At 32.7% G+C, this 25,854-nt stretch overlaps 2 protein-coding genes across 2 annotated transcripts in view; one reads left to right on the forward strand and one right to left on the reverse strand.

The window, feature by feature from the left end:
* Positions 1-25,854, forward strand: part of LOC132719964 (thrombospondin type-1 domain-containing protein 7A-like) — a 45,089-nt gene that overhangs the window by 11,751 nt on the left and 7,484 nt on the right. The window lies entirely within an intron of this gene.
* Positions 15,074-17,807, reverse strand: LOC132719960 (uncharacterized). The gene is made up of 3 exons (XM_060703923.1): positions 17,195-17,807; positions 16,252-16,365; positions 15,074-15,121 (listed from the first exon to the last, which is right to left on the reverse strand). The coding sequence occupies exons 1-3, from the start codon at positions 17,651-17,653 to the stop codon at positions 15,074-15,076; spliced, it is 621 nt and encodes a 206-aa protein (XP_060559906.1). The 5' UTR covers positions 17,654-17,807.

The following is a 25,854-nucleotide window of genomic DNA, read 5'->3' on the forward strand; positions in this document are numbered from 1 at the left end:
ATATATACAAAAAAAGCATTGATGCAAAGCATCAAAGGCGACGCAAAAACATTTGATCAAGTTTTGCACCTAAATACTTAACAAAAGATGCGTACTTTATAGCTGTACCATTACATGTGACCTGGAGGCTAGGCCCTGTTTAAGTTGAAACTTAAACCTAAATGAATAGACTTTGTCTTGCCAAGATGCAAAGACAATTTATAGTCAATTAACCAATCTTATAAGACTCATGCCATAAGAGAGAATTTCTTCAGATTTATTTTACCAGATACAAGGATACCTGAGTCATCAGCATATATAAGCTTATTGCTAAAAGGGTTGCAGACTTGTCATTGACATATATTAGACATAAAAGAGGACCTAAAATGAACCTCATGGGGACACCATAGGTACAAGTAGTAGTAGTAGTCGTCGTAGAATGAGTAGCAGCCACATCCACCAGCTGCTGTCTATTAAAGATAAGACTTGAACCATGTAAGAATGTCATTATCTATGGCAGATGCTTGAAGTTTCATGAAGAAGAAGAAGAAGAACTTCTTCATGTGCAATATAGTGTGATCAACTGTATCAAATGCCTTTTGTAGATCTAAAAGTATCACGCAATACTTCCTTTGTCTATTTCAAATTTAATACAATCTGTTAAATGAATCAAACATGTGTTGAAAAACCACTTCTAAGCCCTGACTGAAACTGCCTGACCATGACTCGAACCCATGACTGTCAGAAGACCAACTGAGCTATCCGGCCGGCTTCACATTTTCTCTTTAATAATGAAACAATTCTAAACCATAACATATTTCCCCACTATATTGATTTGTGTCCTTGAATTTCTGATGTTTACAGAGCATAGTGAATTAAACTCAGGGTTTTATGCATTCACAGGATGAGAAAAACTTTCAGCTTGACTAGAACTCGGACCTGTGACCCACAGAATAATGTACCGCGACTGTTGTGATTGAGCTATCTGACCGCTTACACATTTTCTACCCTAAACAGTGAACAGTTCTAAACCTTGACAGATACTTTTAGATTTTTAAATTAACAGGAAGATTAATTCTTCAATTAAACAAGTAAGAAAACTAAACCTTACATACTCATAGTCTTAATAAAAATAACAATTCATATATTGTATAATTATTTTTACTAAAAAGGGCTTAGACAGTTATTGGTTGTGCCATTATCTATAACAGGTCAATTTGAAAGTGAACATAACTTTACCAATACATGTACAATATATTTTTATGTACAGATAAAAAACTAACCTTTTTTTCTGTGATAAGAAATTTTATGAAGGCTGATTTGTATTTTGCATCAGGGGCACTGGGCGAAAACATGAAAATGCAACAAACGAACCACTTTGTGGTAGATTGTATTTTCATGTTTTCATCTTTGTTTGTTTGTTTGTTTGTTTGTTTGGATTTTTACGGCACGTCAACACATAACTGGCCATATCGTGCCGAATGCTATAATACGCTTAAAATATTATGTAAAACATTGTAAATGACAATAGAAATGAGCCAATTAGATCCTAGAATACAAGTTTATCTCTTTTAAATAATCAATTATGTTTTTTGATGGAATTGTATTAAAAAGTTCTTTGAGTGAATTTACAGAATAAAATCTATTACGGGCCTGTGAAAAATCATGACATTCAAGAAGAAAATGCTTGACAGTAAAATTTTCATTACAACCTACACAGAAAGGGGCATTGTCATTTGTGAGGAGATAAGAGTGGGTAACTTTAGTGTGTCCAATTCGGCATCGAAGAAGAACTGTTTGATCACGGCGGTTTGACAGAGATAGAGATGGTGACATATCAAGAGATGGGTTTATATCGTGAAGTTTATTAAAAACGGCATTGTCCCAATTTGCTTTCCATTCAGATGATACGAGTTTATTTATAGCCGGTCTAAAATCACAAGCAGGTAACAATAAGTCAGTTTTTTGAAAATTTAATGATTGTTTAGCTAAAGCATCTACTTTTTCATTTCCTCGTATTCCTACATGGCTTGGAATCCAATATAATTTAACATATTTTGTTTTTAGTATATCATGAAATCGTAAAAGAAGTTTCTTTACCATGATATTGTCAGATTTTTTATTTTTAATGGATATTAAAACAGAAAGCGAGTCAGAAAATATCACAAATTTATCGTGGGTATGCTGTGCTATGTATGACAATGCTAAATCGATAGCTTTTGCTTCAGCAGTAAAAATTGATGCATTATCTGGTAACCTAATACTAGATGTAAAATTATTTTCAAACACAGCCGCACCTACATTGCAACCTTCTTTTGAACCGTCCGTATAAATATGTATAAAATCTTCATGTTCTTCCTTAATTGCTAGAAACTTCTCTTTGAAATATTCAGGTGAATTTGATGCCTTTTTATATTTAAAAGGTTAATATTTATTTCCGGGGAATTATAAGTCCAAGGTGGAACATCCTCATCGTCATTTTGAAGGATACTGTCTGGATTAATTTTAAGTTTATCTAAATCATCTTTTAGACGAAGGCCTAATGGTTTAATTTCCTTTGGTTTGTTAACAAATTTTTCAGTATAACTTGGTTTGAAAATAATATTTTTAGCTGGATTTTTCCTATTAGATGAAATTCTAGTTGCATATTGAAGTGATAGCTTTTTACGACGAAGATAAAGCGATGGTTCCCCAGCTTCCGCATATAGACATTCTACAGGTGAAGTGCGAAAAGCACCTAAAGCTAAACGTAAACCCTGGTGATGTATGGTATCTATCATTTGAAGATATGATTTTCTTGCAGAACCATAATCTAATTTTGATCGGATAAGACTTCTGTATAATTTCAGTAATGTGGAAGAATTTGATCCCCAATTTGTACTTGATAAAACCTTAAGTAAATTTAAAGCTTTTAGGCATTTAGTTTTCAAATGTTTAATATGTTGTATAAAAGAAAGTTTTTTATCAAATATAATTCCTAGAAACTTAGCTTCATCAACTACTGGAATTTTACAACCAGATATGTAAAGTTCAGGGTCATTATGGTGTTTTCGCAATCGGCAGAAATGAACACATTGAGTTTTTGACTTTGAAAATTTAAACCCATTTTCTATTGCCCACTTCTGAATTTTATCTAAATTTTGTTGAAGTTGCCGTTCAATTGTTCTCATACTTTTCGATCGATAGCAGATAAGAAAATCGTCTACATATAGAGAACAATCTATGCCTGGTGTAAGAGCGCTAGCAATATTGTTTATTTTAAGGCCAAAAAGTGTAACAGAAAGTATGCTTCCTTGAGGAACACCTTGTTCTTGTTGGTGGTCTTGAGAAAAAGTTGAACCAAGTCTTACTTTAAAGTGCCTACCGTTTAAAAATCCAGAAATGAAAAGAGGAAGTCTGCCATTAAGTCCAGCATCCTTTAGATCTTTTAATGTTTTCATCTAGCGCCCGGTTACTTTTTGTAATTTGATGGTTTTCATGTGGCACAAATCACCCACTATAAAACTTAGTGCAAGTAACAATCTACTCTATGAAAAGTCTGTTGTCGGGTTGACTCTGGAGACTTGGAGGTTGAGACCGGTGTCCCTCCATTACAAATAGATAAGACAGAAGTTGTCCTTTTCAAACTATGCACATGTTAAAAAAAATAGAATTACTATTCAGAATATGATTTTTGAGACTTTATTAATTATACTGCTTGATCCAAGTTTAAGGACATTTTCAATCAATACATGTATTATCATTTTTAACTTTAAATGAAAGTCTTATCCCTTTAATAATAATGTCATAACTGTAACTCTTTATATACAGAAATATTATAAGACTAAGATATACATTATGCACATAACATTAATAATTCCCAGTTTCTATCAAATAAATATGAAATCCTAACATTAAATCTAGTTGAAAGAAAACTATAATGTATAAACTCTATTATAGATACTATTATTAGCCAGCTGGGTATAAACATCTATAACCTGTAGACTAATCGATACATGTATTATCATTTATAGATTTAAATGCAAGTCTCATTTATCATAACTGTAAGTCTTTAAATACAGAAATACGCATTATATCCATATACTAAGATATACATGTATGCACATTACATTAATAATTCCCAGTTTTAACATTGGTACTTGGATGGAATTCATAATCTTGTAGAAAGAAAACTATAATGTAAAAAAATTTCAAATAGTCTATTTCATATAATAAATATTGATTTGTGTGAGTGTCTAAACATTAAATGCATATCTCTTACAGTAACAAATACTGTCCCTCTTTTAACCTTCCATTAGACTTTACTATATAACTAACTGCATATACATGTTTATCAAGTGTTTAAAATTGATAACTTCAGGATGTTATCCTTTCTCTGTTTTAATATATGGACATGAGCACCTATATGCATAGCTTTAATTTTCTACCTTTCATTTTTACCAAAGGTTATTTTATTAACAATTTATATACAAACACATAGAAAATAATAATTAGTTTCACATAGTGATTAGAAGATTCCTGTAGCAGAATACCTGTAGGTATGTACTAACTGAACAATCTAGAAAAATCCAGTCTAAGGTATATAAAGTAAGTAAAAACATCTATCAATAGTCACTCCTCAGGGCATCTAAGCTTTTGATGACCTTACAACAGGTAAATTTTATTCAACAAAATAGTAAGTAATACCTAAGATAGACAGAAAAGAACAAATAATTTAGTAAACATGAGCTACTTCCCCTAAAAATAAAGAAAACCTGAAACCCAAAAGAACACCCTAAACAGCAAAATTATGAAATGTTGCAGGCTTAGTTTTATTAAGCCATGCAAAGTAATGGTAAAGTATTCATAAAAAGTTAGATGGCCATGTGACAGCAGTAATTGCAGAAAATTGGATAGCTTCAACACCTGGATACTGGTACACTTTGTCAATAGATAAACGTAATATGGATAGAATCAATGGGATAATCGTTTACAACAGTTCCATTACCTAGCCTAATACTCATTTGCAGGTGAACGTTCTTCTTTTAGGAAAATTTTGAACATATATAAATGAATAAAAAAGAATACGACATCAATGTAGACCACAACGATATTCGAAATTCGGGTTTTAGTATTGCCAATAAAGCTAAGGGGCAACCTGCAATTTCGTGAAATATCACAATGCACATGTTTTTTACATAAAGTTATTAAGTACAAATATAACAACATATTTCTTAACTGGATTTTTACGAATCAAAATAAAACTAATTAACACAACATGACACTAACTGCTAATAATAACAGCTCCTTCCATCTTTTTCACAAACATCCCGAGATGTCGCCCTAGCCAGTGTTATACCCCTGTAACTAACGAGTTTCATATACTATAACTGATTTATCGCAATGGTATAATGTTTTCTTTTTTTGTAATAGAAATAAATAAATAAATAAATCGTAAGCTACATTACAGTTATTCATGATAAGGCAATTTTTAAAAGTTGTTTTCGCTGCCGCAAAAAAAGGAAGATATACAAGAGACATCCAATGTTAGAGGCGGTTTGTAAACTGTTACCAATATTGATTCAAGATTAATGGGCCTTTTTCAGTGGAAATAATTCATTCAGCGGATGTACCTTTTTGATTAAATGAGAGTAAATTTCATTTCATTAATAATCTTTGTTTATATTTTCATTGTATTTATTCATTTGATTCCATTTTTATTTGTTTGGGTCGTCAGATCAAACACATAATGGTAGCGTAATTTCAGACTCTGATGCTGTTAATTGCAAATGGCGAAAGTAGTCCGCTTTTTTGAAGCGGTTACTTCCCTCTATATGTACACTAACGCCGAAAAATTCAGGGGAGATCACTGCGTAAAGATTGTCAAATGACAGGAGCATTAATTTTCAAGCAAAATAGTTTCCGAATGGTCAAGATTTCTAATATTGTTTTAATCTTTATAGATTAACATGCTTATAGTAAGCTCCATGATTATTTACATCTGTGTTAAACAGCAGGTTTAGTGTCAAAATAATAAGTGTTACAAACCCTAATTTAAAATAATATGGTTTTCTTCAGGCAGTTTACATAACTTCACCGTGACCGAGGGATTTACACGCTCGCTTAGGAATCGAGAGGACTGGAGTTCAAATCCCAGTAAGGTCATCTCATTTTTTTTAAACTGTTTAAGTCAAATAAACATTGAATTGAATATCAGTGTTGCAATTAGTCTTATAGCCAATTTACTACAGTTAAAACACTGGAAAGCATTGGTGGCACTATACAAAAACAATTTGGTTCATAATCACACAACCTACACCTTTCTGACTTTCTGAGACCCAAACAAATTCAGCGCCTTCTGTGCTTTGACTTTTTTTGCTACTGGTAATATTCGTTACCTTTTCCCCATTGGAGCCCCTGTGAAAAAAACTACATTGATATATACAAGGTGCGAAAAAAACTCAACCGTTATATATCAGTCGAGTTTTTTTCCTATATGAAGCAATGAAAAAACTGTACTGTTATATATCAATACAGTTTTCAAATGCTCATTAAAGTGTACTGAGTAAAATGGGTTAGTAAGAACAAAGGAAAAGTTCCAAACTATGCGATAATGACTGTGACCATTGTCTCGCAAGCACGTTGTCTTAAATAGTGAGCATTTGTGCAAAGTTATTTCAAATAACTTGATGGACAAAAAAGTTATAAACCGGATACGAATTGTACCCTCCATCAGACAATATTGACCTTTCATCTCCAAGTGGGACCACCGCGGAGGTCTGGTTGTTTCACATGACAGGTCGTCTTAATTTGGTTAACATATGTTAATTTAAAATCCCTTAATGAATGGTTTAGTTAAGGACCGGACAGACGGACGGAACCTTTTATATATCCCTCTTTTTCTTCGAATAGGCGGGAGACAAAAACGTATACAAATGTGTTTAATCACAAGGGGGCTTTATGGGATAAATCGTCGTCGTCAATTTATAAGATGACGTTATTTCAACCAATTAATTTAAATACTACAGCAAATAATTTCCTACATTATAGATAGTTTGTCCCCAGATTATATACATAATGGTAATACATGTATTAACAGAATACCAACAGCTTCTTGTTTGACATGAATTAACATTTTGCGACATTTAGCGGCAGTGTTGCAACATTTAACGGTAAGGCAAAATCGTGCGTCATTTAACGGTACCATTGCGACATTTAACGGCAGACAATGGGGCGACATTTAGCGGCGGTTGCGACATATACCGGTAATCGTGCGACATTTAGCGGTAAGTGCGACATATAGCGGCGTTGCTACATTTAACGGCGCCACAATGGTTACTTACATTAACCAGTGCCGTCTATGACCTTCTTTTTAAAAAGGTCCGTAATGAAATAGTTGCCTTAATTCGGAATGCCAAAGAAAACCATATCCAAAAGCTTGCAGAAGCATTAAATAATGAAACTTTTGCATCCAAGGACTGGTGGAATCTTATCAAAGGTTTTATCTCCCCTTCATACAAACAAGTAATCCCTCCTCTAGTCGACACTGTTTCGGATTCTTTGGTATTTGACAACAAAGCCAAATCTAACCTATTAAACATTTATTTCTGTAGTCAATCCACACTTTTAAACTCTGATAAAGACTTGCCAATAATTAACTTTTACCATCCACAAAACAAACTCGAAATTATTAACATAACTCCACAAGATGTAGAAGATGCCTTGAAATCTTTGAAAATCAACAAAGCAACAGGTCCTGATGAAATTAGTAACCGTATTTTACGGGAAACAGCATCGGAATTAAAAACTCCACTATCTTCTCTTTTTAATTTTTCTCTTCAATGTAGCAAGGTTCCCGTGTCTTGGAAGGAAGCTCATGTTTGTGCTGTATTCAAGAAAGGCGACCCTTCTATGCCAAATAACTACCGTCCAATATCTCTACTATGCTGTCCTGAAAAGGTTTTTGAACGTGTTGTATCTAAACATTTATATAATTTCTTTCGGGATAACAATTTTCTTTCCACTTTACAGTCCGGTTTCACACCAGGCGACTCATCTGTCAATCAGCTTACGTCCCTTTATAATACATTTTGTAAAGCTCTAGATGACGGGTTGGAAATCAGGACAGTTTTCTTTGATATCAGCAAAGCTTTTGATAAAGTTTGACACAAAGGACTCATTTTTAAATTAAAAACTGCTGGTCTGGATGGACGCCTTCTTGCATGGATTTCTGACTACCTCTCAGATCGTCGTCAAGCTGTAACTCTTCCTGGTACAAGGTCAAATTGGTCAACTGTTAATGCTGGAGTTCCTCAAGGCTCCATCTTGGGTCCCATGTTGTTTCTGGTATATATAAACGACATAGTCGATAATCTAGGTTCAGATGTTCATTTATTTGCTGACGATACAAGTCTCCATATCATCGTAGACTATCCATAATCAGCTGCCAATATTTTGCAATCAGATATTAATAAAATTTCAGTTTGGGCTTCTCGTTGGCTAGTAACCTTTAATCCATCAAAATCTGAAACTATGGTTATTTCTCGAAAGTCTCAAAAACCGTTACATCCATTATTTATGACTGACACTCCGATATCGTCTGTAGCCTATAACAAACACATTGGTGTTACCTTTTCAAACGACGGTTCGTGGCATATACATATCAATTCTAATAAAGAACGAGCTTGGAAGACAATCCACATAATGAGATCATTTAAATTTCAGTTAGATAGAAAATCCCTTGAAACCCTATACCTTACATTCATCAGACCTTTACTAGAGTATGCACACGTATTATATGACAATTGTACCCAATATAAACAAGAGCCATGCCAACATGGCCATCCCCCGCCGAATGTGTTTGCTCATTGGAAGAATGTATATGTAGTACAGCAGAATAATTCCATTTTAAGAGGTCTTTTGGTAATGAAAACTGATGGCTATAGTGATTACAGATTTGAAACCTATGTGAATACTGATTGCTGAAAATAACAAAGGACAATAACTGAAAAATAATGCAGGGTAGGTTATCATTCTTGTGTGCTGCATCCCTCCTCAGTAAAATCTATCCACTTATGAAGTTTCAAGTTGATACCTCAAATACTTTTTGAGAAAAAAATTGAATTGAAAAATTTAGTATGAAAAATAACATAGGGCAATAACTCAAAAATTATAAAAGATAGAGTTATCATTCTTGTGCATTGCACACCTCCTGAGTTAGATCTATGCACCTATGAAGTTTCATAATGATATCTCAAAGGCCTTTTGAGTTATGCTCTGGACAAAAATTAATTTTAAAAAATAAAAAAAAGGCAATCACTTAAAAATTATGCAGGGTAGAGCTATTATTCTTGTGCACTGCACTCTTCCTCAATGAGATCCATCCACCTATGAAGTTTAAAGTTGATACCTCAAATAATTTTTGAGATAAGCTGTGGACAAAATAGCATGAAAAAGAACAAGGGGAAATAACTTAAAAATTGTATAGGGAAGAGTTATCATTCTTGTGCACAACATTCCTCCTCAATAAAATCTATCCAACATTTCATGTTGATATGTCAAACACTTTTTGAGTTATGCTCCACTCAGGTGAATAATTAAGTATGAAAAATAACAAAGGGCAATAATTCAAAAATTTTGACATGTAGAGTTATCATTCTTTTGCACTGCACATCTCCTGAGAGAGATCTATGCACCTATGAAGTTTCATGTTGATATCTCATAGGCTTTTGGAGTTATGCTCTGGACAAAAATAAATTTTGAAAAATAACAAAGGGCAATAACTCAAAAATTATACAGAGTAGAGTTATTATTCTTGTGCACTGCACTGCTCAATGAGGTCTATCCACCTTTGAAGTTTCAAGTTGATTACTCAAATACTTTTAGAGATATGCTCCGGACAGAAATATCGGACGGAAGGACGGACGGACGGATGGACTGACGGAAGGACGGAAGGTCGGACGGACGGAGACTATTTCTATATCCCCCGCCGCCTTTTCGGCGGGGGATAAAAAACAGAACCAGACAAAATCCAAAAGCAGCTCGAATCGTTTCTGGGGCTACAAAACTTGTTTCTCTCCATGAACTTCAATAGGAAGTACCCTGGGAAACTCTCCATACTCGAATAAAAAATCACAAGCTAATACTTTTTTACAAGATGACTCACGATCTCACACCAAATTATCTTTCGTCTCTAGTCCCGCCATCCGTAGGAAATACTTCAAGATATAACTTACGTAATGCCGAGGACATCCAAACCGTACGCACAAGAACAACGCTTTATGAAAATTCCTTTTTGCCGTCCGTAATACGGGACTGGAATGAACTTTCCTGTGAAATTCGAAATTCTTCATCACTGTCATCTTTTAAATACAAATTGAAACATAATCTAAAATGTCCAAATTATTTTTACATTGGGAATAGAAAACTGCAAGTTCTACACACACGGCTTCGTACCGGATGTAGTTCACTTAATCACCATATTTTCAGAAAAAACATTTCTCAGTCAGAACTATGTAGCTGTGGTCTTAGTGAAACTACACACAATTACTTTTTTATTTGCCAACTTTATAATGGAATAAGAGAAAGTTTCATGAACACCTTATCAAACTACTGTACTATAACGTTGCACACACTACTTCATGGCGACTGTAACATGAGTGATAATACTAACTGTAATATTTTTCTTACTGTTCAAGATTATATCAGCAAAAGCAAGCGATTTACTTTACGATTTACTATGAGATACCCTTATTTTATCAATGCCATACTGTTAGTGCCGTATTGAAATACCTTCTTTCTCTGCTATCTTATTTCTTCTTTTCCTCTCTTTTTCAGATAGTTGATTATTTTACAAAACCTTCTACTAACCAACTACGAACTCATATGTTTTGTATATAATATAAAATTCATTCTTATTACATAATTACTCATTGTACTTTCAAGCATATCCATGTACATACATATACACACTGCCAATATTTAGCAAATAAAAACTAGGATAAGACCTATATAAGCATCAGCTTTCGGTTCTGATCCTTTTTCATTCATTTCATGTGTTGTAAAGTTCTGTTTGCAAATTGTAAATGTGTATACTTGTTTGAAATAAACTATGTTTAAACTAAACTAAAAACTATGACCTTCTTTAATCAAAATTAATAGTCGAAACGGAATTCAAAAATAAAATCTAGCTTTATGTGTATCAATTTAATGTTCCATGACAACCTGCGTACGATTACATCTGTGAATGCAATTCTAAACAAAAAATGAACGTATAACCATTTCTATTTTAAAAAGGGAATGTCCACTCATTCCCAATTCACGTACCAATTATGGCCAAATTACACTACAAAAAGGATGCCCCTTTTTACCATTTTTGAGAAAGAAAAGAACAAAGACAAGCAAAAAATCAACATAAATGTATTTGTATCTTTTAATTAACAGTGATTTAATTGACATAACTCAGTGTTAAGCCAGCTTAACAAAATCAAACAAGCTCTTACCTTGACAACAGTAATTTAATTATGAAGAATTGTTAAGCTGGCTTAACAAATAATAAAACAAAGCTACATACTAATAAATTTGTGAAAAAAACACAACAATAACTCAACTGATGTTAACTGAAGAAAAATGTTACGCCGGCTTAACAATATCTTATACGATATAAATAACAAAATTTATCATTTCATAAGATAAAAATTAACCAGATAAAATGTTACGCCGGCTTAACAAATATTGAAATCCAAGTGGAATTACAACACAAAATTTCAAACTGTAAGTTAATTTGTTACGCCAGCTTAACAAAATCAAAAAATCATTTTCATTAGATGAAGAAAAATGTTACGCCGGCTTAACAATATCTTATACGATATAAATAACAAAATTTATCATTTTATAAGATAAAAATCAACCAGATAAAATGTTATGCCGGCTTAACATTATCAAAAATCACTTTCACAACATAAAGAAAATGTTACGCTGGCTTAACAATTTCTCAAATCAAATAAATATTTCAAAGAAAATTTCAAACTGTAAGTTAACTTGTTACGCCAGCTTAACAAAATCAAAAAAAAATCATTTTCATTAGATGAAGAAAAATGTTACGCCGGCTTAACAATATCTTATACGATATAAATAACAAAATTTATCATTTCATAAGATAAAAATCAACCAGATAAAATGTTATGCCGGCTTAACATTATCAAAAATCACTTTCACAACATAAAGAAAATGTTACGCTGGCTTAACAATTTCTCAAATCAAATAAATATTTCAAAGAAAAAATTTCAAACTGTAAGTTAACTTGTTACGCCAGCTTAACAAAATCAAAAAATCATTTTCATTAGATGAAGAAAAATGTTACGCCGGCTTAACAATATCTTATACGATATAAATAACAAAATTTATCATTTCATAAGATAAAAATCAACCAGATAAAATGTTATGCCGGCTTAACATTATCAAAAATCACTTTCACAACATAAAGAAAATGTTACGCCGGCTTAACAATTTCTCAAATCAAATAAATATTTCAAAGAAAATTTCAAACTGTGAGACAAATTGTTATGCCGGCTTAACAAAATGGAAAATATTTTTAACTGTAAGATAAATAATTCCATTAGATGAAGAAAAATGTTACGCCGGCTTAACAAATATTGAAATCCAAGTGGAATTACAACACAAAATTTCAAACTGTAAGTTAATTTGTTACGCCGGCTTAACAAAATCAAAAAATCATTTTCATTAGATGAAGAAAAATGTTACGCCGGCTTAACAAATTCTCAAATCCAAGTTGTATTACAGCACAAAATTTCAAACTGTAAGTTATTTTGTTACGCCAGCTTAACAAAATCAAAAAAATTATTTTCATTAGATGAAGAAAAATGTTACGCCGGCTTAACAAATTCTCAAATCCAAGTTGTATTACAGCACAAAATTTCAAACTGTAAGTTATTTTGTTACGCCAGCTTAACAAAATCAAAAAATTATTTTCATTAGATGAAGAAAAATGTTACGCCGGCTTAACAATTTCTCAAATCAAATAAATATTTCAAAGAAAATTTCAAACTGTGAGACAAACTGTTATGCCGGCTTAACAAAATGGAAAATAATTTTAATTGTAAGATTAATAATTTTCATTAGATGAAGAAAAATGTTACGCCGGCTTAACAAATTCTCAAATCCAAGTGGAATTACAGCACAAAATTTCAAACTTTAAGTTAATTTTATATGCCGGCTTAACAAAATAAAAAAATCATTTTCATTAGATGAAGGAAAATGTTACGCCAGCTTAACAAATTCTCAAATGCAAGTGGAATTACAGCCTGTAAGTTAAATTGTTACGCCAGCTTAACAAAATCAAACAATTATTTTCATTAGATGAAGAAAAATGTTACGCCAGCTTAACAAATTCTCAAATCAAAGTGGAATTACAGCCTGTAAGTTCAATTGTTATGCCGGCTTAACAAAATCGAAAAATCATTTTCCTTACATGTAGAAAAATGTTAAGCTGGCTTAACAAATTATCAAATCCAAGTGGAATTACAGCCTGTAAGTAAAATTGTTATGCCGGCTTAACAAAATCAAAAAATCATTTTCCTTACATGTAGAAAAATGTTAAGCTGGCTTAACAAATTATCAAATCAAAGTAATGTTTCAAAGAAAATTTTAAACTGTAAGATAAATTGTTATGGCGACTTAACAAAATCGAAAAATCATTTTCTTTACATGAAGAAAAATGTTAAGCTGGCTTAACAAATTTTCAAATCAAAGTAATGTTTCAAAGAAAATTTTAAACTGTAAGATAAATTGTTATGCCGGCTTAACAAAATCGAAAAATCATTTTCCTTACATGAAGAAAAATGTTAAGCTGGCTTAACAAATTCTCATATCCAAGTGGAATTACAGCATATCAATTCTCAAATAAATTGTTAAGCCAGTTTAACAAAATCGTAAAAATCAGTTTCAAATTCTCAAATCAAAGTAATATTTCAAAAAAACCATTTTAAACTGTAGGATAAATTGTTAACATAATTGAAAACCATTTTCATTTGAAGAAGAAAAATGCCAGCTTCACAATTTCTCATATTAAAGTAGAACGTAAATGATCAATAAGTCTAACAGTTAAGCTGGGATGCTGATTTAACAAAACTAAAATTAATTTCATTAGCTGAAATGTTAACCAGCTAACATTTGTATAATATCAAGTAGAAGAACAGCATAAAATTTCAAGTTATCCGATAAATTTATATGTTAGCTGAACCACTGAAATTCATTGGAGCGCCTGTTTATCTAAGAATTACTGTAGTTCCAAAGTTCTAAGTAATATTTTAAAACTACCATATAAATTGTTATGCAAATATTAAGCTACTTAAACACAATAAATAAATTAAGTATATATCAATACATTTCATGACAAAAATTGATAAGGTAGCTTAACAAAATAGTTTAACAGAAATATATAGAAATACATTCAAGGACAAAACTGTTAAACTGGCATGGAAATGAAACTCGGATTTTCTCAGAATCAATCAATCTTAACAAAATAGTAAATAAAATATGTAACTTAGCATATGTGTAATCAATCAAAGATTAAATACCAAAAATTACAATATATTCTAGTTTGCCAAAAAAGTAAACAGTAATATGTGATCAATTTACAACTTACATAATTTGAAATTATTTTCAACTATTTAGAAGGTACCAAATGGTAATAACATTAAATCAACTACATTCAAGAAATTGTTCTGCAGATTTTTAATGGTAGTATACATGAAAAAAAAATTGCATCACAGTAGAGAAATAAGAAAAATATATTTCCTAATTGCTAAATGAGAGCAAGTCATCTATGCAAAAAATACCCATAAAAGTGTGTAATCAGCTAAGCAAATACAAAGAAATCATTACCCTATATGAAATCTTAATGCAACCTGCCCTGTATGCACTATCAACAAAGCCTGAAACAGGTTTTCTAAATAATACAGCAATTCAAGTAAACAATACAGTTTCAAGAAATTTAAATATATAAAAAGGAACAATAACATTATACAATTTTCAAACAGGTTTAACAGAATTAAAATCCAGATGTGTTTCTTTTCTTCATCTGTGAGCGGAATCATCACAAGTCTTTGACAGTCCTTATTATGGGCCTTTTTCCGTCCTTGATCTGTAATGTAAGACAACATTGACTTTTAATCAAATAAAAAAGCCTAAAAATAAGATAAACTGTTTATTTTTCTCACGTAATGATATCAGTATACTGTATTCCTAGAAATGTTCGCGGATACAATATTTCGCGTTTTTCACAACATCATCATTTTCACGGAGACAAACTTTCGTGGATATGTAGTAACCGCAAATTCCGCGAATATTAAGTCGCTACGGCCTAAATTACAGTTTCTGAAGGCAACGGCTGAACAACGTACAGTATAAACCTACATGTATTTGATGTCCAAAACATGAAAAAATAATATTGAAATAAAATTATTCCCAGTCTCCTCCCCTATATATACGCATGCAGTATAGCCTTTTTTCCATTTATGAATGTCACATTAATGATGCAGCAATTCCTGCGATTTATGATTGACCTTAATATCTATAAAATAGAACAAGAATAGCAGGTAATTTACTGTTATTTTTCAGTCCAGACTAACGGTTATTTCGTGCTTCTTAAACAGTATCATACGGTACATAGCTTTCATTATAACAACAAAATTAACATGATACTGTTAAAGTAGCACGAAATAACCGTTACATAAATCCAGACGTCTGGACCGAAAAATGACAGTTATTTCGTGCTACTTTAACAGTATCATACTGTACATCGCTTTCATTATAACAACATAACAGCTGTTTATCAATGTAGCAGTTGATCGCTATAGTACTTTTAACAAAGGATTACACATACTCCAAGCAACTAAAATCCAAGTCATTCAATGAACGCAAACTGTAAATGCTTTTGTATACGCCGTGACTAGCGAATAACATCAATAAGCATGATAATTACTAATAATTGACATTTTTTTTCAGGGTCCAATGAACTTTACATAATTCTTTATACGTTTCTAAAGCACCTGTTTTTATATGTTTTTTGTGTGAGTAGATTATAATAAATATTCTGCATGTTTTTTTTTATCAACATATCAACAGAAATGAATATCTATATAATATGGACAGGTTTATCACATAAAAAAAACAGATGTTGCTGGTGCGGCTCAAACCCTCAGCCTAGTGACTGTTTTTTTTTAGTAAACTGAGTACTGACTTCATGAAATATATAAAGCTACTGAAAGTTACCTGTTTTTCCGCTTTTGTTTCTGGTTTTCTGATTGGTTTTCTTCGGCAAAGACTTTCTTTTTCATTTGACATTATTCTTGATTGTGTCTGTTGCCTAGGTTTCTTTATGGTTATCTAAATATTTATAAAAAAAAGAAATTCCTGAACAGTTATGTTATCCTTTTCTGTTATATGTAACATAGCATTTCCTAGTCAAAATGCTTTTAAAGTACTTATTATGAAAACATTAATTATTTCAATATTCAAACAATTAACTTTCACATTTTAAAAATCATTAAAAGAATTATATGATGCATAAATGACACAACACAAGATGTCAAGTTCAAGTTAATTCTTTTTAATTTTTCACTGTGATGGAAAGAGTTTATCAAATATTATTTATAATAATGTCCACAAATATCACAATACAGCTAACACCTGAATTTTCTTAAGTTACTGTTAAGTTGTAAGTTTTTAAATACTATAGATGTTGTAAGTTCCAAATTCAAAATAAGACTATTAGATGTTAGTTCCGAAATTAAAATTAGACTACATATAAACGTTTGAATGTTAATAAAAAAATTTTTTTTCAAATTTTGTGTCACAATTCATATTATATTTCTTAAAATTAAGGTCCTATCAAAACAACAAAACTTTAAGGAAAAACTATAAAGCAATATAGCAAAATCTCAATAATCAATAGAGAAAAATTGAATTCTTAAAGAATGCTCAAAACACCAAAACCTAAAATGTTGCAGGCTTGGTTTGTTTTAGCCCATTCATCGATTGTAGTGGTAAATGCATGGCCCTCACACTGACTTAAGAACACAACAATTACATAGGTATAAGGTGAAATTTGAATTTTGAATCATCTGCTTCAATCCTTTAAGCTGTAATCTGTTACTATTTAGAAATGTTCGTTTTTTTCTTTTTGTCAAGCAATATAAATAAATATCCAAGATACCTTTGGCTCAACTGTTTCTTTGTTAATCTGTTTATCTACCTCCTCTGAAATCGTTATGCTGTTTGTGGCTTCAATATATGTTTGTCTGGGAAGTTCCTCCAAAATCCATTTCGTTTTTTCTGTATTGGGCTTGTTGTTTATATTGTCATAAAATGTTCTCCAAATACTCCATGTTTCATGATTTTCAAACATATGTTTAATATTTTCAATTTGTTTCAATTGTCTCTCTTTGTCTATGTTGGAATAATCTGGGGCTAAAGTTTTGGGCTTATTTTTTGGAATGGTTTTAAGTATAGTATATTCCATTGGAATCCATGAATTACTTTGGGCACCTTTATAAAAACCATCTGTCTTTGTTGCTGCTTTGCAAAATTTATAGTGCAAGGGCCCACTTACACCAGTTAACGATTTTATTTCGGGAGAGAGCCAGCTTTTTACATCATACATGTTGTCCAACATCTTTCCATCAACTAGATCTATAAATTTCTGAACTGTCTCAACATCTGTTTTTCGCAATTTATCGGCCACTTTACTAAAAGCTGCATCCACATCCTCATGGGTGTGCCCAACTATTAGAAAAGATAAATGTACCTGAAAATAATTTTAAAAAAATATATAAATTACATTTAATCTAAGCTGGAGAATATGAATAGCTACAAATTATATGTACCATCACATGGATTTAACATCAAGGATATAAATATGTATGTGGATAACTTTAGACATTTTGCTATTGCTTGTAACAAGTAACAATCTTGTTAACTACATGTACTAGTATACATGCAGAGTTAATTCAACCATATCCTAACTTCTGTAATTCTTAAATAATTCAGACATACAGTTGAATTTTCTATATATAAGGGTTTATATTTATATAAAAAATAATCCATAGAAGTGGGCAGATATATGTTTGATGTATTCCATTTAAAACCGTGCAAGTTGGCGTCGACCACGGCATTAGGAATTTCCCAAATAAAGATAGTTTTACAACTGGTCCACATGCAATGAGACGGATTTCTATTTGATATATACACAGATAAAAACAATATAATTTATTTCGTTTGTGGAACGAATTAGAAGGAAATTATTTTCCCTTAAGGTAACGTAGTCATCGTCAGTATATTTAGTAAAGCTTGACATGAGTGCACGATATTTTCGTGCAGTATTTCAGTCTGTGTAAATTCATTCAGCTTTCGGTAACCGACCAGTTTACATCGTTAAAATTTACACACTTAACACAACCGAAGTTATTTTGTACATGTACATGTGGCATGGCTGAAAATGACGAAACTAGTTCTTCTATTCTACAGTCAGAGAATTCTTCAATAAGAGAAGTTTTGTTTGAACTTAGGCAGCAACGGAAAGAAGTAAGAGCTCTGCGTGCAGAAGTTCAAGGAAATTCTCAAAGTGTCGTTAACGAAATGAAGAAGTTGAAAATCGAGATACAATATGAATTTAATAGTGACATGAGCAGTACAGTAGAGCAGCTAGTTTTTGCTATAGATAATCAGAAGTTTGACTATTCTAAAGAGCTTTGTCTAGAACTATCAGACAAGTTTAAAAAACGAAACAAATTGAAACGCATCGCAGATAATTCATCAGGCGGCTGGGAAACTGTGAGACAATATGAAACAAATCCCGTCGCTAGTGATTCAGAAGACGAAAGCAGAATCAACAAGGCTGAGGCTCGAGCTCTTAAGCGCAAACGTTTAAAATAGAGAGAAATAAGAATCCCTAAAGAAAGCCCAACACGGCAAAATTGAAATGTTGCAGGCTCGGTTTGACTGAGTCTGTTCGTGGACGGTACTGTAAAGTGCAAACTACCGTCCATGCCCCCTAGCACCGCCTTAAGCATTATTCAACATTTAAACATGTGATGGTAAAATTTTGTATTTAGAGACATTGGCAGATGTGTTCATACGGCGGTTATCATGGAACCTTCAATGGGACACAGTAGTGCCATTCCATGAAAAGCGGCGTATGGTCCCCAAGTAATAAAAAGATTGTGCCCTAAACGATAAAACAAGGGCGGAACTAAATAAAATGGAATTTTGAAAGGGGATCAGAGGTTATGAAGCCTGCATATGACAGATATGACGTCAAGAGACAAAGTTAAAAAGCAGGCCACATATCCTAAGGGTGATTCAATAGTATTCAAGTGAGGAATACTGGAACCACCTAACAAGAAAGATACCGAATAGAAAGAACTAAAATAACACAAGCACAAAATAGATAAATACAGAATCCCTAAAGAAAGCCCAACACGGCAAAATTGAAAATGTTGCAGGCTCGGTTTGATTGAGCCTGTTCATGGACGATACTGGAAAGTGCAAGTTACCGTCCACGCCCCCTAGCACCGGCATAAGCAGAATTCAACATTTAACATGACCTTTTGACCTAAAATTTTGAATTTTGAAACATCCGCAGATGTGTTCATATGGCGGTTATCATGGAACCTTCAATGTGACACGCAAGTGCCATTCCTTGAAAAGTGGCATATGGTCCCCAAGTAAAAATTGCGTGTGTCCTAAACGAGGAACAATGGGCTAAACTAAATAAAATGGAATTTTGAAAGGGGATCAGAGGTTATGAAAGCTGCATATCACAGATATAACGTCAAAAGACAAATTTAAAAAGCAGGCCACATATCCTAACGGTGATTCAACATTATTCAAGTAGGAATATTGGCACCACCCAACTAGAAAGTGCCAAAACGTTTAAACTAAAAATACCACAAGCACAACAATAATGTCGTGCTGAACGATCTTCAAGGATCGAAAATATAACATCATTGATTTAATGTACGGGGAGACTTTTTACAGCCGCCACACGGCACAAATAACACGGATAACAATTAGGTCGTGCTGAACGATCTTTAAGGATCGGAAATATAACATCCCTGATTGAATGTACGGGGTGACTTTTAACAGCCTCCACACGGCACTGATGTGTCGATAAAATAGAGAGAAAGTCCAACACGGCAAAATTGAAAATGTTGCAGGCTCGGTTTGATTGAGTCTGTTCATGGACAGTACTGTAAAGTGCAAACTACCGTCCACGCCCCTAGCGCCGGCTTAAGCATAATTCAACATTTAAACATGAAATGGTAAAAAGCTCACGTGGCAAGAGTGCGGCCACGTCATGTTATTCTCGTGATGATGCTGGTTCTTACACCGGTGCAAAGTTTTCAAGTACGAATGATTTTATCAACCAATATCAACGTTTCCTGGAGGGAAGGTTTTTCGTGGCTCATCCAACAACCTCAGTTCAAGAAGCTACATGCAACCATTTGGGTATAACTCGGGTTTACTTGGGCTCTGCTTTGCCTGCGGCGAATATAACCACTTTCGAAAAAAATGTCCAAACATCAGTCCCAGCTGGAAACCAGTCATCCAGTGGAATTTAAAAAGTGTGAGCAAAATCCTTCTCATGAAGACTTCTTCAAAGATGAATATTTTTATAATCTTTATAAGTTTACGCACAATTATTACGAGTATGAACAGGGTCAAAAATATAATTGTGAAAGGAAGATTAAAAGTACATTAATCAAATCAGCTTTGTTGGAATCAGATTTTGTAAATGAAGCTATTCAGGATTTGTTAGATAGATCTTTAATTAAAAGATGTTCTGTTATTCTATATACATGTATTATAAATCCATAAACTGTTTCTGTGCAAAGATCTGGTAAGAAAAGACTTATTCTTGATTTTCGAATAGTTAATCATCATCTCTGGAAACAATCTGTTAAATTTGTGGATTTAAAAGAAGTACTTTCATATCTTCGATAAGGTATTTATTTACTCAAATTTGATTTAACGAGTGCATATCATTTCATTGATATTTATCAGCCCCATTTATCAGCCCCACACATGATTTTAAAGGGTTTTTGCAGGGGCCAGAAAACGGCATTGTTAAGTTTATAAGTTTCTTGAAATTTTCCTTTCGGATTTTTAAAAGCGTTTTGCTATATTTTTAAAAAATTTTAAAAAGACCACTTTTTTAAGAAGTGGCGTGGGTAAAGAAAAAATGGTTTCTATGTTTTTAAAACGGGGGTTTTTTGGGGGCGATCCCAGTTTTTTAAAAAAAAAAGGAAAAAAGTTTTTTCGCCCGATAAAAAAAAAGTTTTTTGTACTTTTCCCGGGTTTTTAAAATACCTAAGCAAAAGAAGTCAATTTGGATCCCTTTTTTAAGTTTTTGGAAAATATTTAGAATTGTATTAAATTCCTTTTTGGGGTATAAATTTATATTCCGGATCGAAAGTTTTTGGATTAAAGCAAAAAACACTATTATTGAATTTTAAATATGCAAAAAGTTATAGACGGATTCCTGTACGACAAGTTGCCAGTATTGTTGGTCAACTTATTTCGATGTCAGTAGTGTTAGGTCACGTGACACAGATCATGACGAGATATTTAAGTGCGGATGTACTTACCGCGAAGCACTTAGATTCATATATTTCTCTTTCTCCAGAGTCTGTCAACAATTATTATTTTGGAAGTCCAATGTTAGTTTGATAAATAGCAGATTTCAGAATCAAAAGGTTTATAAAATTGTATATTCTGATGCCAGCTGCACGGGTTATGCAGGGTATGAAGTGTCAACTATAAATGGGGTTTCCCATAGTAATTGGAATTGTAAAGTTATTCTTCCACTTGGAAAGAGCTTGAAGCTGTGTATAGGGTTTTACAGTCCTTAACTCTTATTTTAGCTCCTGAAAGAGTTAAATGGTTTTCGGATAATCAAGCGGTTGCTACAATTGTGAAAAAAGGTTCTATGAAAAAAGACTTACAGGATATATCTTATAAGATTTTTCATTTATGTTTGTCAAATTCATTTTTTCTTGAGTTAGAATGGCTCCATCGTTTGAAGAATGATAAAGCTGATTATTTATCAGAAATTGTAGATTTTAACGATTGGGGACTTGCTTCTCAAACTTTCGATTTATTGCAAAAACGTTTTGGTTAATTTGAGAAAGACTGGTTTGCTTCCGAAAATAATGCGAAAGTAGATCGTTTTTATTCAAGATATTGGAATCCGTCTTCTGAAGGGGTAGACGCATTCACAGAGTTTTGGGGCAATGATTTCGAATATTTCGTCTCACCATTTCAATAATTCATAGAGTATTGTCAAAGATGAAATTTGATAAAGCAAAAGGTGTTATTGTCGTGCCTTGCTGGAAATCAGCTGTATATTGGCCTATTCTCTGTCAAAGCGGAAATTTAAATTAATGTCTAACGTTAAGGATTGGATAGATATGCCTTCAAACAGAGATTTTTATACTCGATGTAAGTCCGGGACAGGTATTGTCGGCAATACATATTTAAAATTCCGAATGATAACTATTTATTGATTTCCAAAGGGAGATTAATCGTATTACTTATTTCAGTATTTTACTTGAGAATTGTCCCCCTTATAATAAGCAAAAGACATCATTATTGTCAGTGAAAAGGCAGCATTGCCAGCAATAGACAGAATTGTCAGTAAAATGGCAGTTTTGCCAGACATAGACAGAGTTGTTAGTGGAAAGGCAGTATTGCAGTTAACAAAACTTAATTGATTGATAAAATGTACAGTCAAATTGTGTTTATTGTGATTATTTGTGAATTTACATTTCAAGCATACATACTAATTGTTTTCTTTTATTATACGTTTATTTTCACAGACGAATAAAGATGAAATTGATGCATTACCCGAAGTTTTGGCAGAAAAGGTGGACCTACTCCCGGATCTGTTACGCAAGTCGAGATTACTGGGCAAACCAACAGTTAAAAAAGAACCTTTAACAACGGCATATTATCAAAAATGAATAATCATTTGTATTCTTAAAAAAGTTTAAAAAATCAGAGAATCATTTGTGTGTGTCTTCTAGCCTTTTCTGGATTTTTGAGAAGTTTCGAATTGTTAAGTATTAAAGTGTCTGATATTGTTTTCTTTCAAACATACATGTCATTTTTATAGAAAGCCGTAAGACTGATAAATATAGGGACGGCTCTTGGATAACAATAGCTAAAACGGGAACTTGTTTATGTCCAGTTGTTAATGTTCAGAAATTTATATCATGGTCGTCACTAAAAAGTGATGATTTTGTATTTTGTGATTTGAATGGTTTAAAAGAAAGGTATTCTGTGAGAAAAGTTAACAAGGCTTTGTCATACACTACTTTACGTGAAGAATTTCTCAGGGCTTTAAAGCCACATTTTAAAGACGTCAAGCAGTATTGCTTACATTATTTATGGTCAGGCGGTGCTACTGTCGCCGCTAATAAAGGAGTAACGGCTTGGTCGCTGGCTTAGCGGCAGTGCAAAAGATGGATATGTGAAAGACAATTTAAATGAGCTTTTATCTTTATCTTTAGGATTGTGAATTATTGATAGATAATAAACCTCAATAACTTTTGATATGATGCAATATGTGTGTTATATTTGTATAAATATACATGTATCATGATTGATATTGTTCATTGAAATAATTTTTTAATAATGATATTATAGTTACTTTTCCCGTTCTTTAACTTTCATCGGTTGCCCAAGTGCTTCGGTTACAAATTACAATTTGAAATTGAAAGTAAGACTGAGTTTTGTTTTTTATTCGTTGAATGTGACTTAGTAGATTGAGGGAAATATAATTTCTTTCGTTTGAGGAACGAATTAGAAGGAAATTATTTTCCCTTAAGTTAACACAGGGCATCGGCAGAAGATTTGAAGACTGGGGACGGCGAAAAAGATCGGGACTTGTGCTGCAGACCAGCTGTCGATGTCCTAACTAAAGCCAAGGGGAATGGTCCTACAAAGTAGGCTTTGGGTCGACGAGATTGGTGTGCTAGGGTGGGTAAGCCCCTTGCATGGTTAGACGGCTTACACGGCAGGGCTTTTGCTGGGCACCAACCACCCTTGTAAAGGCTACCCTTTCATATTGTCTCAGGTTACTGTACATTTAAGACTTATTGATCGCCGTACAGTGACCTTCTTTTGGCTCAAAATTCATATCTTTGGCTAATACTCCGTGGAAATTGCATGGAAGTAAATTATCACCACTTTGTGCTTCAAAATAATTCTTAAGGACATGACTGGTGACATGTCCGGGGTCCGTACCCGACAGCGAAAGCTTCATTTATATTTGCCTTTTAATATTTTTAAATGTAATGTTCTCCATATATCTAAAACTAAAATGGACTCATTGGTGGAAAAATTTCTTATTGAATAATATAATAATTAAAATAATATAATAATGTAACTTGGTGATGTAAATTTTAAATAAACAAAATGTAGACTAGAGTTATTGAATTATCAAAAAGCTACCGTAAAAAAGCAGAAAGTCAATGAAATAACATTATTTTCAACCTCAGATTTCAAAATTTTCTCAGTCCATGGGAGGGTACACCATTCCCTACCCTGGTGCATGTACAAGGTCCTGGCATTAATAGAGTAGGCTCATTCTCTATTTGTAGTATATTACTGTATAGACTATAGGCTGTGATAAAATAAGGGGTACATTCCGGAAATTGGCCGATGCTGACGCGAGCTTAAAAATACGCTTTTCGCCTATCATATTATTTTCTCTACTTTTTGTCGAATGTGCGACCCAAATGTCAGCCACCCCAGTAAACCCTATTTTTCATCTGCCCCTGAACAGTTTACCTACAGATAAATAACTTTAATATATTGAATAATTCGCGCTTATGCGAACAAAGGCAAAACATTTTTACGTAATGTATTATTTACTATTGTGGAAAAGATTGAAGCTTGTATAATTTCCTATTTCAAATACTCTGCTGGACTCCTTTTCAGTGTTCAGCTGAAATCGGTGCATGGGGGAAGTGAACGGTAACTTGCATTTACTTCTTTCTGGATTTAACATTTTAATTTTAACGTGTTGGACGTTCATTATAATTTTCATATTATCAGTTTTACTATAAAAATATAGAATAATGCTACGTTATGATAATTCATATCTTTGGCTAATACTCCGTGGAAATTGTATGGAAGTAAATTATCACCACTTTGTGCTTCAAAATAATTCTTAAGGACTTGACTGGTGACATGTCCGGGGTCCGTACCCGACAGCGAAAGCTTCATTTATATTTGCCTTTTAATATTTTTAAATGTAATGTTCTCCATATATCTAAAACTAAAATGAACTCATTGGTGGAAAAATTTCTTATTGAATAATATAATAATTAAAATAATATAATAATGTAACTTGGTGATGTAAATTTTAAATAAACAAAATGTAGACTAGAGTTATTGAATTATCAAAAAGCTACCGTAAAAAAGCAGAAAGTCAATGAAATAACATTATTTTCAACCTCAGATTTCAAAATTTTCTCAGTCCATGGGAGGGTACACCATTCCCTACCCTGGTGCATGTACAAGGTCCTGGCGATAACAGAGTAGGCTCATTATGAATTTGTAGTATATTACTGTATAGACTATAGACTGTGATAAACTTAGGTGTACATTCCGGAAATTGGCCGATGCTGACGCGAGCTTAAAAATACGCTTTTCGCCTATCATATTATTTTCTCTACTTTTTGTCGAATGTGCGACCCAAATGTCAGCCACCCCAGTAAACCCTATTTTTCATCTGCCCCTGAACAGTTTACCTACAGATAAATAACTTTAATATATTGAATAATTCGCGCTTATGCGAACAAAGGCAAA

The sequence above is a fragment of the Ruditapes philippinarum genome, unplaced genomic scaffold (assembly GCF_026571515.1).
Source record: "Ruditapes philippinarum isolate M1 unplaced genomic scaffold, ASM2657151v2 ctg962_1_1_1_1, whole genome shotgun sequence".
NCBI lineage: Eukaryota > Metazoa > Mollusca > Bivalvia > Venerida > Veneridae > Ruditapes > Ruditapes philippinarum.

Bases quoted from the DNA above. Each gene is read 5' to 3' on its own strand.
- LOC132719960 (XM_060703923.1), bottom strand. From the start codon at position 17,653: ATGTTGGACAACATGTATGATGTAAAAAGCTGGCTCTCTCCCGAAATA. The intron at 16,366-17,194 runs GTATCTTGGATA...ATAAATATTTAG, and splicing joins AAGAAACAGTTGAGCCAAAG to ATAACCATAAAGAAACCTAG. The intron at 15,122-16,251 runs GTAACTTTCAGT...CTTACATTACAG, and splicing joins AAACAAAAGCGGAAAAACAG to ATCAAGGACGGAAAAAGGCC.